The sequence below is a fragment of the Suricata suricatta genome, chromosome 13 (genome assembly GCF_006229205.1).
Source record: "Suricata suricatta isolate VVHF042 chromosome 13, meerkat_22Aug2017_6uvM2_HiC, whole genome shotgun sequence".
Lineage (NCBI taxonomy): Eukaryota > Metazoa > Chordata > Mammalia > Carnivora > Herpestidae > Suricata > Suricata suricatta.
Window position 1 is genome coordinate 32,558,809 of NC_043712.1, and position 14,160 is coordinate 32,572,968.

Consider the following 14,160-nt stretch of genomic DNA (forward strand, 5'->3'; position numbering starts at 1 on the left):
CTCGCGTGTGCTCACTCGCTCTCTCTCTCTCAAAGACCAAACAAATTTTATTTTAAAAATAGAGCTACAGAAACTGCTTGGAGCATAGCCTCCTTGGGAAATTACTTGCTCTCTTGGTTTCTATAGAAAGGTCTTTTAATTACATACATTGCCTCCAAAACGTGTTTATAAATCAAGAGTTTGGAACACATTTTCTTCCCTTCATGTGGTCATTCAGTAGAGAGATATCTGTGTCCAGGTTCCCTGGCCTGTAGAAACCGTGTTGTAAGTGTAGACTAATTCCCAGGCTAGCCCAGCGCCAGTGTCACCTAGGCTGCATGTGGTTGGTGTAAGCTGGCCTCACAACCTAACCACTGCCCAGAGCACCATATAGGAAACGGACTTCGGGACCTCGTCCCCTAGATCGTGCCAAACCACGCGTTCCTGCCCCACTGAGAGAACATGGCATCGCGGGGAGCCTGTCCACCCCCCACCCCGTGCCTCCCCAAGTACCAGGGGCCATTCTGTTGTGTGGGCTGCGCAGATGCTTGGAGTGGAGGAAAGAGGCCTATGTCTTGCTTTTATTTTTTAATGACTTTCTGTTTTATTTTTTAACTGTGCTAGTGGTACATGAACACATGTTAATCCTAGTATGTTAGAATATAGTATAGAACTATAGAAACTGCAAGGTGGGGGCTCCTGTTCAGCACCCCCCTCACTCCCACACCCCTTCCCAAACGTGACCGGAGCTAGCAGACATCGAAGCGCGCTGCAAACACAGATGCGTGTGCGGGTCGCCCCGCTATCCGGAAGTAGAGTGTCTGTGAAGCCTTTTGTAGATAGAAAGGGCACAAAGGGAAGAGCATCTCCTGCTTTTCAAACGTTTGAGTTAAGCCACATTAATGCCTGTTTTCTAACTGAAAGGCATCTGAAGAACATTTTTGGGACAAAAACCATTACAGTAGTAATGTAGCTTTCGTAAGGGCAGAGTGAACGCACACAGACTTTCAGAAGGCGGGCAGACCTGTATCCATATAGAATTTTTGTTTAGTTATCTTTTATATAAATAGCATCATCCTCTATATAATGTTATTCTGTAACTTGCTCTTTTTCACATGGTGTCTTGGAGAATTTTCCATGCCGGGGCATATGGATCCACTGACTTCTTTGTGCAGTGTGTGTGTGTGTGTGTGTGTGTGTGTGTGTGTGTGTGTGTGTGGTAAAATATATCTAACATAAAAGTTACGATTTTAGCGATTTTTAAGTAAAATTCAGTGGGACTAACTACACTTACCATGTTGTACACTCATAACCACTATCTGTTTCCAAGAAGTTTTCACCATCTCAGATATGAACTCTGTAACCAGTAAGCAATTACTTGCCTTCCCAGCAGCCCCTGGCAGCCTCTAATCTATTTCCTGTCTCTGTGAACTAGCCTGTTGTAGATATTTCATGAAAGGAAGTCATACAGTATTTGTCCTTTTATGTCTGGCTTATTTCACTTAGCATATCTTCAAGGTTCACCCAGTTGCAGCACGCATCAGAACACTGCATTCCTTTTACTCACTACGTATTATCTCATTGTATGAATGCCACATAATAGATATAATAAACATATATGTATTTCCCAAAATGAAAATTTTGCCCAGCTTTATCACCAACAATAGTGTATAAGCATCTTGGTATGCCAACCTTCATGCACAGGTGAATATGTTTTCTAGGATCAATTCCTGCAAGAGGAATTGCTGCATCAAAGGACAGAGGCATTTAAAATTTCGATATTGTCACACGGTGCCTAAAAGTGCATTGCCAGTAGATGCTACCACCCACAATGTATGTAAGTGCCTACTCCCCACACGGTTCCAGACTCTGCTGTTGTCCGTCAGTTAAAATTCCTCCAGTCTGATGGCCAGGAAGCATTTTCTAGTTACACTGGTCACTTCCTTGATTGTTTGAGAGGCTGAGTACCTCGTCATACAGTTTTTGGCACTTGCGTGTATTTGGTCCACTTATAATGGAATGATTGCTTTTTTTTACTGTAAGTTATGGATATTAAGCCTGTGTAGTTTGTTACTTGTCCTGTGGCTGTGTGTACAGAACCTTCCCTCTTAGGAAGAGTTTCACTTTTTGGAAAAAAAAATTAGTGTTTTTATTTATATTTGAGAGACAGAGAAGACAGAGCATGAGCGGGGGAGGGGCAGAGCGAGAGAGGGAGACACGGAAGCTGCAGCAGGCTCTAGGCTCCGAGCTGCCAGCACACAAACCACAAGATCCTGACCTGAGCCGAAGTTGGACACTTAACCAAGAGTTTCACTTTTTATGTGATCAAACCTGCTATGGCTACCTTTTAACTGAGTTTTAGGTTCCTTTTACAGAAATCTCTTCTCAAATTTTTTGAAATAAAATTGTCCTGTGGCCCATTCTAATGGATATATTAATGTATAGTGTTTTAATCCATGCAGAATTTCTTTTTTGTTGGTTTACCTTTTATTGTGGAAAACCACAAGCATATACAAGTATTTAGAAGCAAATCCCAGACATATCGGTTTATCTGTGAAAGTTTCAGTGTGTTATCTCCACAAAGTTTCAGTGTGTTATCTCCACAAAGTTTCAGTGTGTTATCCACAAGATAATGGTGCGTTTTTTAAAAATACACATCATATCATCATCCTCACACCTGTGAACATTCACAACTGTTCCCTTTTATCATCCAGTATCCAACCAGTGGTCACATTCTGTCATAAATGTCACGTTTTGTTTGTTTGAATCAGAAGCAAAATAATGTTTTCAAGGGGTTGCTTTGGTGGCTTGGTCGGTTAACCCTCCCACTAGTGATTTTGACTCCGGTCATGATCTCACAGTTTGTGAGTCTGAGCCCCATGTGGAGTGTGGAGCCTGCTTGGGATTCTCTCTCCCTGTTCCCTTCCCTACACATGCTTGCGTGCTCTCACTGTCTCAAACCAAAACAAAAACAAAACAACAGTAAAGAAGTGACATTTTTAAAAATGCAGTTAGTTGGTGTATTTCTTAAGTTGATGGCTGACATGTTCCTTTGTTCTCTGTATGGCCTCTAAATTGTATCTTTAAGTTAAATTTAGAGTGCTCAAATGCAGATTCTCATCTTTTTGGCAAGACAGCTTCCTAGGTGAGATTCTGTTGCATTTGTTTGTTTATATGGTATAAGATAGGGATTTAACAATTTTTTTCATATGCGTGGTTAACTGTTGTACCGATACCATTTACTGAATAGTTTACTCTTTCCTCCCAGTAATTTGAAATGCTATCATTGTCACACACACACACACACACACACACACACACACACAGAATTTGTTTCTAAACTGTATTTTTTGCTCTTGATCTTTGTCTATGCCTAAGCCACATAGTTTTAGATGCTACAGCTTTATAGTTTTCATATTTAAAAAATTTTTTTCTCAACGTTTATTTATTTTTGAGAGACAGAGCATGAGCAGGGGAGGGGCAGAGAGAGAGAGAGAGAGAGAGACACACACAATCTGAAGCAGGCTCCAGGCTCTGAGCTGTAGCACAGAGCCTGACACGGGGCTCGAACCCAAAGACTGTGAGATCGTGACCTGGACCGAAGTCAGACGCTTAACTAGCTGAGCCACCCAGGCGCCCCTTGTTTTCATACTTAATAAGGAAGCTCATCTTTCATTGATCTTTTTAAAAATTGTTGGCTTTTCTTGTGCTTCTTCCCAACCATAATTTAATATTTGTTTAATCTGCATGTTAATTAAGACTTTGGGATTACAATGAATTTGTAGACCACTTTGGAGATGAGTATCTCTAGCCACAGATAATATAGGTTTTTTTTCTTCTACACATTCAAAGGTTTGGTGTTGTTTTTTTTTTTTAATGTCTTCCAGTACAATTTTATACTCTTCTTTATGTAGGTCATTACGATTTTTGTTAGATTTATTTTTAGGTGTTTTGCTATTTTTTCCCCACCATCTTTATTTCCCCATGTATTTTCCAACTGGTTATAGCTGGCACTTTGGGAACCGTGAGTTTTAACAAGCTGATCTCCCACTTGCCCGGCCACCTTGCCAAACTCACATTTTAGCTCTAACTTTTGTCATGTGGCCTAGTCTGGATTTCCTGGTTGGCAAGGATGTCATCTGCAACTGGTTTCTTTTCAGGCTCATGCAGAGTCCAGTAAGACCTGGCTGACAGGGAAATTCACTGAACTCAGATTACTACTTGACGAAGAGGAAGCGCTGGCCAAGAAATTCATTGACAAAAGCACGCAGCTTGCCCTCCAGGTGTACAGGGCGCAAAGCGAGTCTTGTCGAGAGCAGATAGACGCCATGAACACACTCTCCAACACGGTCTGGAGTATCAGCCAGGAGCCCAGTCCTGTCCAGCTGCTGCAGGTAATGCTGGGGTGCTGCCCTCACGCGGACGCCTGCCACCGGCATTTCACACTGGTCACTGTGGCGCTGAACACAGCCTTTACACCTCGAGTAAATACACAGAGAACTGCCTTGTCAGCAGGCAGGCGTTCTTGCCCCCACACAAGTGGGAAGAAAATCTGCTTTGTTAGGAGGAGTGTATACATCTCGGACTGATAACATTAACAGCCACCATCTCAGGGTAGGGGGTGGGGAGCTCTATGTTCCAAGCACTTTGTGAATCTTAGCTCTAATATTTACTAAAACTCTGCAACGTGGATATTCTTACCCTGCTTTGTGAAAGAGAAATTGAGGCTCAGGGAGGGTGAAGTGACTTGTCCGAGGTCACACAGCTGATAGGCGGCAGAGCGGTGGTGATCAGAGCCCAGGGCTGCCTGACTCCAGAGCCCCGAGGCACCGCTGCCTGGCCCTCTGCCTGTATGGTCCTGCTGGAGCCCTCCCTCCTCCCCCCACCCCAAGGGCAGCTGTCCTTTCAGCTCCTGAGCGGGCCCCATGAGGTGAGTCACAGTTTGCTCAGAGGGGAGAGAAGGATCCTACTCCTTGGCCACTGGGCTCCGTTGGAGACTCTTCCCTTATACGGAGGGAGAGTCTGAGAGAGGGCCCCTGGGATCCGTTGCTGCATGAGTGAACACACGTTGTCTGGAGTGGTGGTCTGTTTTCAAGGAACCACGGGGGAGCCTCCGGTGTGCGTGGGTGGCTTTCCCCCTCGAGGAACCCTTCCTGTTTCCTTCCTCGCCGTGGCTTCTGGGAATCTCGGAGCCACGTGTGTTTGGAACAGCTTGGCGAAGACTTGGTGCCATGCATCCTGTTCCTCGCCTTGCTCTTGCTTCTGGCTGACGTTCTCCTGCTGTTCTCTTGCCTGATTCTCCTCACCATAAAGAAAAACCTTACAGGATTGGCTAGTCCCTGTGAGATGCTTTACAGGCTTGTGGGAGCAGGCAGGGTACCAAGAAATAAAGGTGTCACGGAATCTAATTGTCTCGGGGTCACGGATTAGGCTGTGGCTGGAGAGTAAGACAGACAAATCAGTCAGTCAGTACAAAACCTTAAGTTAAGCCAGTCCCTGGCAAGTATGTCTAGTCTTGTGCCTTTATGTGGCCTCGGTCATTTTGGCTTGTGTGTGTCATTGTTAGCTAGTAAAAGACTTAAACTTCTGGGCGAGGTGCTTTCCTAAGCACAGTGGATATTATGCCTTAAGAGGGGCTAGGTGCACAGAGGGGGACATTTGCTCGTTACTTTTAAACTATTGGTACTTTGTAGGGATAGCTAACAAAAAGGGCTGCTTCCGTGGAGAATGCTACTCTTTTATCACAGATACAGTTTCAGGGCTTTGTCATCTTTTTTCTTTATTTTCTGGTGCCAGAACTACTGATATTCATCATTCCTCCCTTCTATTTGCTCATTCACGTATTCATCAAATACATACTGAGCAAACCTGTTCACACCAGGCCCCTGTGCGACATTAAGAGCTCGTGGGTGGGGAGACATGCTCGGAAACATTTACTTACAACGCAGCTCAAGCGAGCTAGCCAAAGTATGTCCAAGAAATGTCCAATTTCTGTATGGGGGGTCAGGGAAGACTTCTAGAGGGAGGTGACAGTGGAACTCAGTGTGGGAACCTGAGGTGAAGCCCACCAGGGACATGCAGAGTGACAGAGCAGAGAAGGCATCCTGGACAGGACAGAATCGTGTACATGTGAGAGCCTGGCAGCCTGGACAGCAGCTGGGGTTCAGCCTGGCTGGAGGTGGGCTGGGGGTGCGAGGGTGGAGGGCCTGTTGGGGGTGCAGCTGGATCAGGAAGCCAGGGCTGGTTAGCCAAGGGCCATATGTGCCTGGCCAAGGGGTTTAGGCTGTCCGGTAAAGATATGTGAGCCGGAGGTGTGTTGTGAACCAGGGAATGACCTGGTCAGTTTGATGCTTTTGGAAGGTCACTTTGGTGACAGAGTGGGGATGGACTGAAGAGGCCTGGGCCAGTGGAGGGGTGTCAGGATGGGAAGAGACAGGCAGGTTTGAGAGATGAAGCAGGATTTGTGATGAGAAGTGGGGATAATCCAAGATGAGTCCCAGCTTCAGGCTTGAAAGATGGGACGCTCAGTTGGTCGAGCATCTGACTTGGGCCCGGGTCATGATCTCACAGTTGGTGAGTTCAAGCCCCACATCAGGCTCACTGCTGTCAGCGTAGAGCCTGCTTCGGATCCTCTGTCCCTCGCTGTCTCTCTCTGCCTCCCACTCTTGCACTTTCTCAAAAATAAATACAATATTGAAGGGAGGGAGGGAGGGAGGAAGGAAGATGGATGGGTGGCTAGAGAGCTCTTGCCTGAGTTGGCAAAGGCGAGAAGCAGGTGCGCTCGAGTTCATTCTTTAGTCCATCATAAATATTTACCGAGAACCCACTATGTGCCACACCTTGTGCTAGATGCTGGAGCTGGGGGTACCAGGTGGTGGCGTTTGTCTTTCACCCTCCCTCCCCCATCCCACTCCACCCATCTGCCCTCTGAGCCACCTCCTGTCCCGGAGCGACCCCCTGGCCCCCATGTTAGTGCTCCGACTCCCTGGCCAGCTCCACTCGCACCCCCTGGGAGTGACCTTAACTGTGGTTCCCCACAGTTACCGTCTTCCCCAGCAAACTCGGATGGAGTCCAGACTGGCACTCCCTGGGCTGCACGGGGCCTAGGACCAGCATCCTGACCTGAGGTCCTCCAAGGTCCAGCATCCTGCCCAGCGGGCTCGCTGTTTACCCGACAGTGGAGAGCCAGGCCACGCTCCCTCCCAAGGTGCCCACCTGCCCGTCTTGCCCTGAGCACCACTGCCCGCTACCCAGGGCCTGCTCATTCCTTGCCCAGAGCAGCCCTTGAGAGAGTGCAGAGTGGGCTCCTACCCGCAAACCAGAGAGTCCACCAGAGCTGTCTGAAGCAGGAAGGCCATTTATGAAAGAGTATTTGGCAGGTCACAGGATCTCCAGGAGGGCCTGATAGTCAGGATGAAGACCAGGCACCAGGAGGAAAAGTCCAGGCCACAGCATGGGTGTGCTCCAGTGTAGACCCCTCTGCTACTCTGCTGGGCCACTGACCCCGGCACCGCCCCCGAAGCCTCCAGCCCTGCTCTCCCTGACAGCTACACGCTGCTGCCACTGTCTCGCCGGCACTTCACATCTAGGTCTTGGATTGGTCACATGCCTGAACCTAGGTGCAAAGGAGGCTGGGAGAGTGAGTTTTCTAGCTTCTATTAGCAAAGCTACACTTAACCCAGGAAGGCTATTTAAAGGGTGAAGTCTGGACAGAAAACAGGTGGTGGGCGCTCCCCCTTGCCTGGCATTCCAGCTGAACTTCTGGGGTCTTTGGTTTCCCTCTTGGAACGTGGTTTCCTGCTCCTTCCTTTGGACATGCCCAAGGGGGCTCTTCCCCAGAAGAACTGGCCCCTTGTTCCTTTTCGTCCTCTGTACCTCTGTCAACCCCTGTCACAGTGTCTGAAAGCTTCAGGGTCCTTTGCGAGGTGGTGAGCACTTTCGGGCAGGTGCAATCAGCCAGCGTCCCTCCTTCCTCTGCCCCTGTCTGTGAGCATAGAGTAGACCTCCGGGAACACGAGAGGAGGAAGAAATCAACAGCGTCTGCCCACCCTGGGGCCTGCTGTGTGGTCTGTCCGGAGCTCTGCTCCTGACTGGGCTGGTCCCAGGTGCCAGGGCAGGGGTTGGGGGCTGCACTTGCTGGCCTTGTTCCAGGTGGGGACAGTACCCACTGCTCCCAGAGCCACCCTGACCCCCGCCCTCCCTCGCAGCGGTACGTGGCCACCGAGCAGGAGATGCAGCAGCAGATGAGCCTGGGAGAGCTGTGTTACCCCGTGCCCCTGTCCTTCGAGCCCACCAAGAGCTTCTTCAAGGGCCTCGTGGAAGCCATGCGGAGCATATTACAGACGCCACTGGACGTTCGTCTCAAGGAAAGTAAGTCACTGTGTGGCCAGCCTTCTGCCCTGAACCCCCTACTGCCCTTTAACCTAGAGACAACGGCAAGGACCTAACTCATGATGTAAATCATACCTTGTCCACACAGAGGTCTTTGGCTGGGCGGTCAAGAACTCCTGGGCCTAGGCTGCACCCACCCTTCAGACTTCACCTCCTTCCCTTCCTGAGACCCTGTCCTGCCTCTCACAAGCACACGGCTGTGCCCTGAGTCACACCCAGGATTCCGCCACACTTTATATTTGCCTGCGCTGGGCTCCCAGCCGGAGTGGCCAGCTCTCCCCGCTCCTTCTGCTCTGTCTGGCCAAGTCCCACCATCCCTGCGGGGCTAGCCCAGCAGTGCTCACCTCGGAGGCCCAGGCTGGCTCTGCGGGCCATCTCCCCCTCTGCCTTTCCCTCCTCCAGGCCCAGGCCGATCTACTGCCTGAGCTGTGCGTGAGCTGGGTCCAGGAACCTCTCCCTGCCTCTTGTGAATGCCGCAAGGGCAAGAACCATCATGAGTCCTGCTCTGAGGTCCCTGAAGGGCCTGGTACAAAACAGGTGCTCAGAAATACCTCTTTCCATTCATTCACCTCTGTTTTTACAATTCACTCAGAACATTTTCCTGAGCCCTTGTTCTCTGTTAGGCATGGCAGGGTGCAAAACAAAGGTCTTACCTTTATGGTGCTCACTGTTCTGGGAGAAAGTCAGGCAGTAAACAGTATGTCAGCACTAAGTGCTCTGAAGAAAAATGCAGCAGGGTGAGGAGAATACAGGGTGACCAGGAGGAGGAGCTGTTTCCTATGGGGGAGTGGAGAAGGCATCTCTGAGAAGGGGATGTGCAAACTGGCCTGAAGGAAGCCCCCAGCAAGCTCTGCAGCTCTGGAGGGCTGAAGAGCGTAGGGGTCACATGCGTGGGCTCTGGAGCCAGGCTGCCTGGGTTCCTATCCCAGGTCCACCACTTCCTAAGCCTCCTTTCTTGGGCAAGGCACCTAAGTTTTCTGTGCCTCTGTTTCCACATCAATGGAGAGAATAATAAAGTCCCCTCTCATGGGGTCAGTGTAAGGATTAACATCCCATATGTAAACCGTGCTCGGGCATAATAAGCACTATGTAAGTGTTAGCTATTATTGTTGCTGTAGTTGTTCCATCTGAGGGATGGCGGGAAAGCAAGTGCAAGAGTCCTGAGACACCAGAAAGAGTAGTCTGGCATGTTGAAGGAGCAGCAAAGGGGTCAGCAGAAGTGAATGCGGGTGGGAGGAGGGAACGAGAGAGAGGGGGAGATACACCAAGGAGACTTCAAGGATTTTGGCCTGAGCAATTGGGAGAGGAAAGTTGCCCTTTTCTGAGATGGGAAGGAGAATTAAGAATTGGAGGGAATAGCCCTTTTGGTTCTCTGAGCAACACTATGGTGGCTTGTAAGAGCAAATGCCTGATGTAAGATCACAAAAGGGGAGCCAAAAGAAAGTGGTTGGTGCATTTTCTAAGACTATAGATCGGTGCGATAAGAAACCACCAGCTGCGGTCAGTGTAAGAAATAGGGGCAAAACGCAGGTCCTGAGAACTCAAGGTACCAAAATCGCATCTGGTGGCCTCACGGGTTGCATTTTTGAAGTGAGCTTGGTTGATCTGCAGAATGATGAAGCTGCATTTAGAAAACCCAGGTCAACTACTGAGGATGTTCAGGGTAGAAACTGCATGATGAGGTGGAGGAAATTGGACGTCACTTTGTTGAATGGGGCCTGGCAGGGTAGTGGCCGGAGATTAGGAGGGGAAGGGGTGAGAGGAAGGCTACAAGCACCCACTCAAAACCCCCTCCGGAAACCGAGAGGGGAGGCCAGGCCGTGGCTGCATTGCATTGCATTCATGGGTTAGTAACAGACGCAGTCAGGAGCTAGCGCAACTCACAAGAAGGAGAGAGTGATTCTGATGGGAAAACCAGGAAGCCTTCCTGGAGGAGGAAGCACATCAGCCTTAATGAACCGCTAAGGCTTCCAGAGGGTTAGAGAACAGGGAAAGGCATTTCAAACTGAGTCAAGAGAAGTTTGCCATTGTGTTTGGGACACTGTGAAGTGTGTAGCAAGGCTGAGCAGTAGTCTCTTACTTTTTTGTTTTTCCTGAGCTGGTCTGTTAAAGCAGGTTTTTAATCTATAAATGATGTTCTCTTTGCTCATAACTTCCACTGGAATTTTGAAAGCATTTTAAGATGAAATCAGTTAAAAAGAAAACCACATGTCAGAATCGTAGCAGTCAGTATATCTAAATGTTTAAATAATAAATAGCCAAATATGAAAAGGAAAAAAAAGAAAAAATCTTAGCGGTCACCTTTAGGAATCTTTGGGCTTCTCAATTTTCAGCAAATGGGCACTCATGCCTCCCCAGCTACCACAAGATGTTACTCAGATGGACCCCAAATGCAGTTCACCCACAGTTACCTTCTCTGCAGCCCATTCCCAAAGAACCAGTGGTGCCTGCTGAGTCCATGATAATAGCTAACACTTGCTCCGTGCCAGTCCTTGTTCTGAGCCCTTTTGTGATACATCCAGCAACTCCTCATCACTACCCTGTGAGGGCCGAGGAGGCTGGGGGATGCCTTTATTATTTCCATTTTACAGATGAGGGAGCTGAGGCTCAGGGAGATTAACTGGTTAGCCTTAGCTTGCGCAGCTGGTAGGTGGCAGAGGCAGAATTCCAACAGACTCTGACACCAGGGTCTGTGTTCTGATCTGCGCCCCCCCCTACACCTTGCTTCCTCCAGGCCATCACCCCTCACCCACCTCCCGAGGAGATCATCACTCTGGAGATCACAAGTAATGCTGAGAGGGGCTCACTCCCAGGAAGCACACAAGGGGTCTTGCAGCACCACTGCCCTTCTGGTGCCCTGCCCCACCTCTCTGTATATTCCAGACACCATAGGCTTCACAGGGCAGAGCAGAATCGAGCATCTTGGGCCAACTGGGTGGCTCAGTTAAATGTCTGCCTCTTAATCTGAGCCCAGGTCTTGATCTCAGGGTCATGAGTTCGAGCCGCACGCTGGGCTCTGCACTGGGCAAGGAGCCTACTTAAAAAAAAAAAAAAGAACCCAACATCTCTCCCCCCCTGCTACCCCCACCCCCACCAGTCTGCTGCTGCTTGACTCCAATCTACTCCCAGTAAACAGAAGCTTGGCACTTCTGCCATTGCAGATTTCCCTAACCCAGCCCTCTTTCCCATCCCTCTTGTCCCACTTCAGGCCTGAGCCTCCTAGCAGGGCCATCTATTCCCCACCAGATAGATCTTTGGAAATTCTGCTTCTGTCTACCCTTGGACACCTCCCATGGCTCCCTGCTGTTTACAGGCCACTCCTAGCACCTGCCTTTACTTAAAATCTATGCTCCTGCTGCACCCTCTTGTTGGGAAAGCCTCCCGTCCTTTTTTCTAGATGTCCAACTCTTCCCTATCCTTTAGGGGCCGGCCGAGGTGCTTCCTCCTCCATGATGTCTCCCTTGGTTCACCTATCTTTCCTCTGTGCCTTGGCTGGTAGCTCAAGTGAGCCCACTTCTCATCTTTTTTACCTGATGGAGATGCTGAAGACAAGGACCAGGCTTGGCTTTCCCCCTGAACTCCCACTCACGTGAGACCCCAGCATGACCTTTCTGATGACTTCATTTCTTGTTTTCCATTTTGTCCTGGAATTTGCATTTCCATCACGTACGTGGTTGCCCCATTCTCAACTATTTGAACACATAGTTGATTTTCACGATCATCCTTGAGCCTGCTGTCTCCTCCCCAGGTTCCGGGCTCACTCACCCTGGCCTGAATTCACTTCCCACCCTCAAAAGTACACTTTTCCTTAGATCCAAGTATTGTCCTGGAGTATTCCTGTTGCAAATTCCTGAACTTGCATTAACTGCTTACATTTGTATGTGGTTCTTGGGGAGAAACTCCGGTTTTGTAATATTTTTAGTACGTTTTGTAGTTTGCTTTTGCTTCGATGGGCGCCAGGCCCTCATTTCTCACCATCTGTTACAGACGTGAACTGCCAGCTCTCAGGCTCCTCCGGCACCAGGCTCGTCTCCTTGTTGAAAACAAGCCCCTCACCAGAGCGATCACTCTTCTTAAAATGTAAGCCCGGGAGTGGGAGCAGAAGAGCGGGGGGAGAGGGCTGGGTGCATGTGGGAGGAAAGCGGGTTCATGGAAATGGAGGTCCCCCTTTTTTCCGAACAGACCCTACTTGGGATTTTTTAACCTTTTAGTTTTTAAATACAGAAATAATAGTCACTTTAGAAAAATTAGAAAACAAAAAATTTTTTAAAGACAAAGATTTTTTAAAGACAATCACTTTCTCATAGATAACTACTAGTATTATTTGCCCTGTTAGCTTTTTTTGGTTTATCTATATATACATACAAGAATATATTTAATATATATGTATTTTTACAAACATGGTATCATACTATACATACTGTTTTGTAACCTGTTTTTATTTATGTTGTGAAAATCTTTGTTCCCTTAAAAAAAATAATACAGGTAATGCATACTTCTTACAGAAAATTAGAAATTACAAATACATTAAAAAAAAAAAAGTTGCCTCCCCAAAGATAGATGCTATTAATATTTTGGCATACATTCTTTCAGACATTTTAAAAGCACTTTTGTGTACAGATTTTTTAAATGGGATCATATGATATTCTGTTTTAAATTTTTTAGCAATGTAGCTTGAACAATTTTGCTTCAATAGATTTAAATATAATTTTTAAAGGATGCATAGTATTCCATTGAGTGAATATGCTATATTTAATCAATTTGTAATGCTGTGCACTTAGGCTGCTTTATATATTCTTTTCTATAAACAATGCTATAATAAACATCCATTCTTATACATGTTTGCTATTTAATGAATAGGTGAATGGACATACCTTAGCTCATTTTTTGATTTTATAGGAGTAATTTCTCAAAAGTGGAATTACTAGACATGAACTTTTTAAAGTTAACTTTGAAATATACATAAAGAAAAAGCACAAGTCAAAGGGGGTGCTGCTCAATTAAGTAAACATTCTATAACCTCATTTAGACCAAGAAATGGAAATTTCCAGCTCCCCAGAAGCCTTCATGTGGCCTTTTTTTTTTTTTTAAGTTGGTTTGAGAGAGGAGAGCATGTGCACTCATGCACCTGCGTGCACGAGTGGGGGAGGGGCAGAGAGAGGGAGAACTCAAGCAGGCTCTTCCCCTCTGGCTCCCTGCTGTCAGTGCACAGGCCAACAAGAACCTAACTGTGAGGCTTAACCAACTGAGCCACCCAGGCAACCCCAATGAATTTTTAAAAACATTATTTAGAGTGACATTTTTTTAAAAACCAGGACTAAATCTAACAAAAGATTTGCAAAACCTCACTACAGGAATTCCAACAAAACATGACTAAGAAAATGATTTGGCAGTATCTAGTAAAGCTGAACATCCATGTATCCCACCCTGTAGACTTCTTTCACTTCATGTCTACCTATGTGGTATAATACAGTGAGAACAGTTATCCGGGGTTTAAGTTAGCACATTTCTGGAACACAATTGGGCAGTATTTACCAAAGGCCTTAAAAGCAAAAGTATCCATGTTGACCCAGCAACTCCTCTTTTAGGAATGTATCCTAAAGAAATAGTCAGATACACAAAGATGTAATTATATTAGTATTTTCAAAAGCTTTTTTTTAGGCCTAAATATGGAAACGGGGGAGGGATAGGTTAAATTATAATACATCCAATGCATCAAAATCTTAGGGTGGCAATTAAAGTGCTCTGATGAAAGAATATTATTTGATAGGGTAAAATGTTCGTAAGTAT

General features: G+C 47.2%; 1 protein-coding gene across 1 annotated transcript in view; it reads left to right on the forward strand.

Moving 5' to 3' along the window:
• The window catches only part of TRIM14 (tripartite motif containing 14), a gene marked incomplete at its 5' end in the record, with an annotated part of 26,304 nt that overhangs the window by 9,475 nt on the left and 2,669 nt on the right, over positions 1-14,160 (forward strand). The window contains 3 exons of the mRNA XM_029919650.1: positions 4,140-4,373; positions 8,187-8,349; positions 12,358-12,450. Of these exons, the coding sequence (XP_029775510.1) occupies positions 4,140-4,373; positions 8,187-8,349; positions 12,358-12,450 (490 nt within the window). The remainder of the gene's footprint in view (positions 1-4,139; positions 4,374-8,186; positions 8,350-12,357; positions 12,451-14,160) is intronic.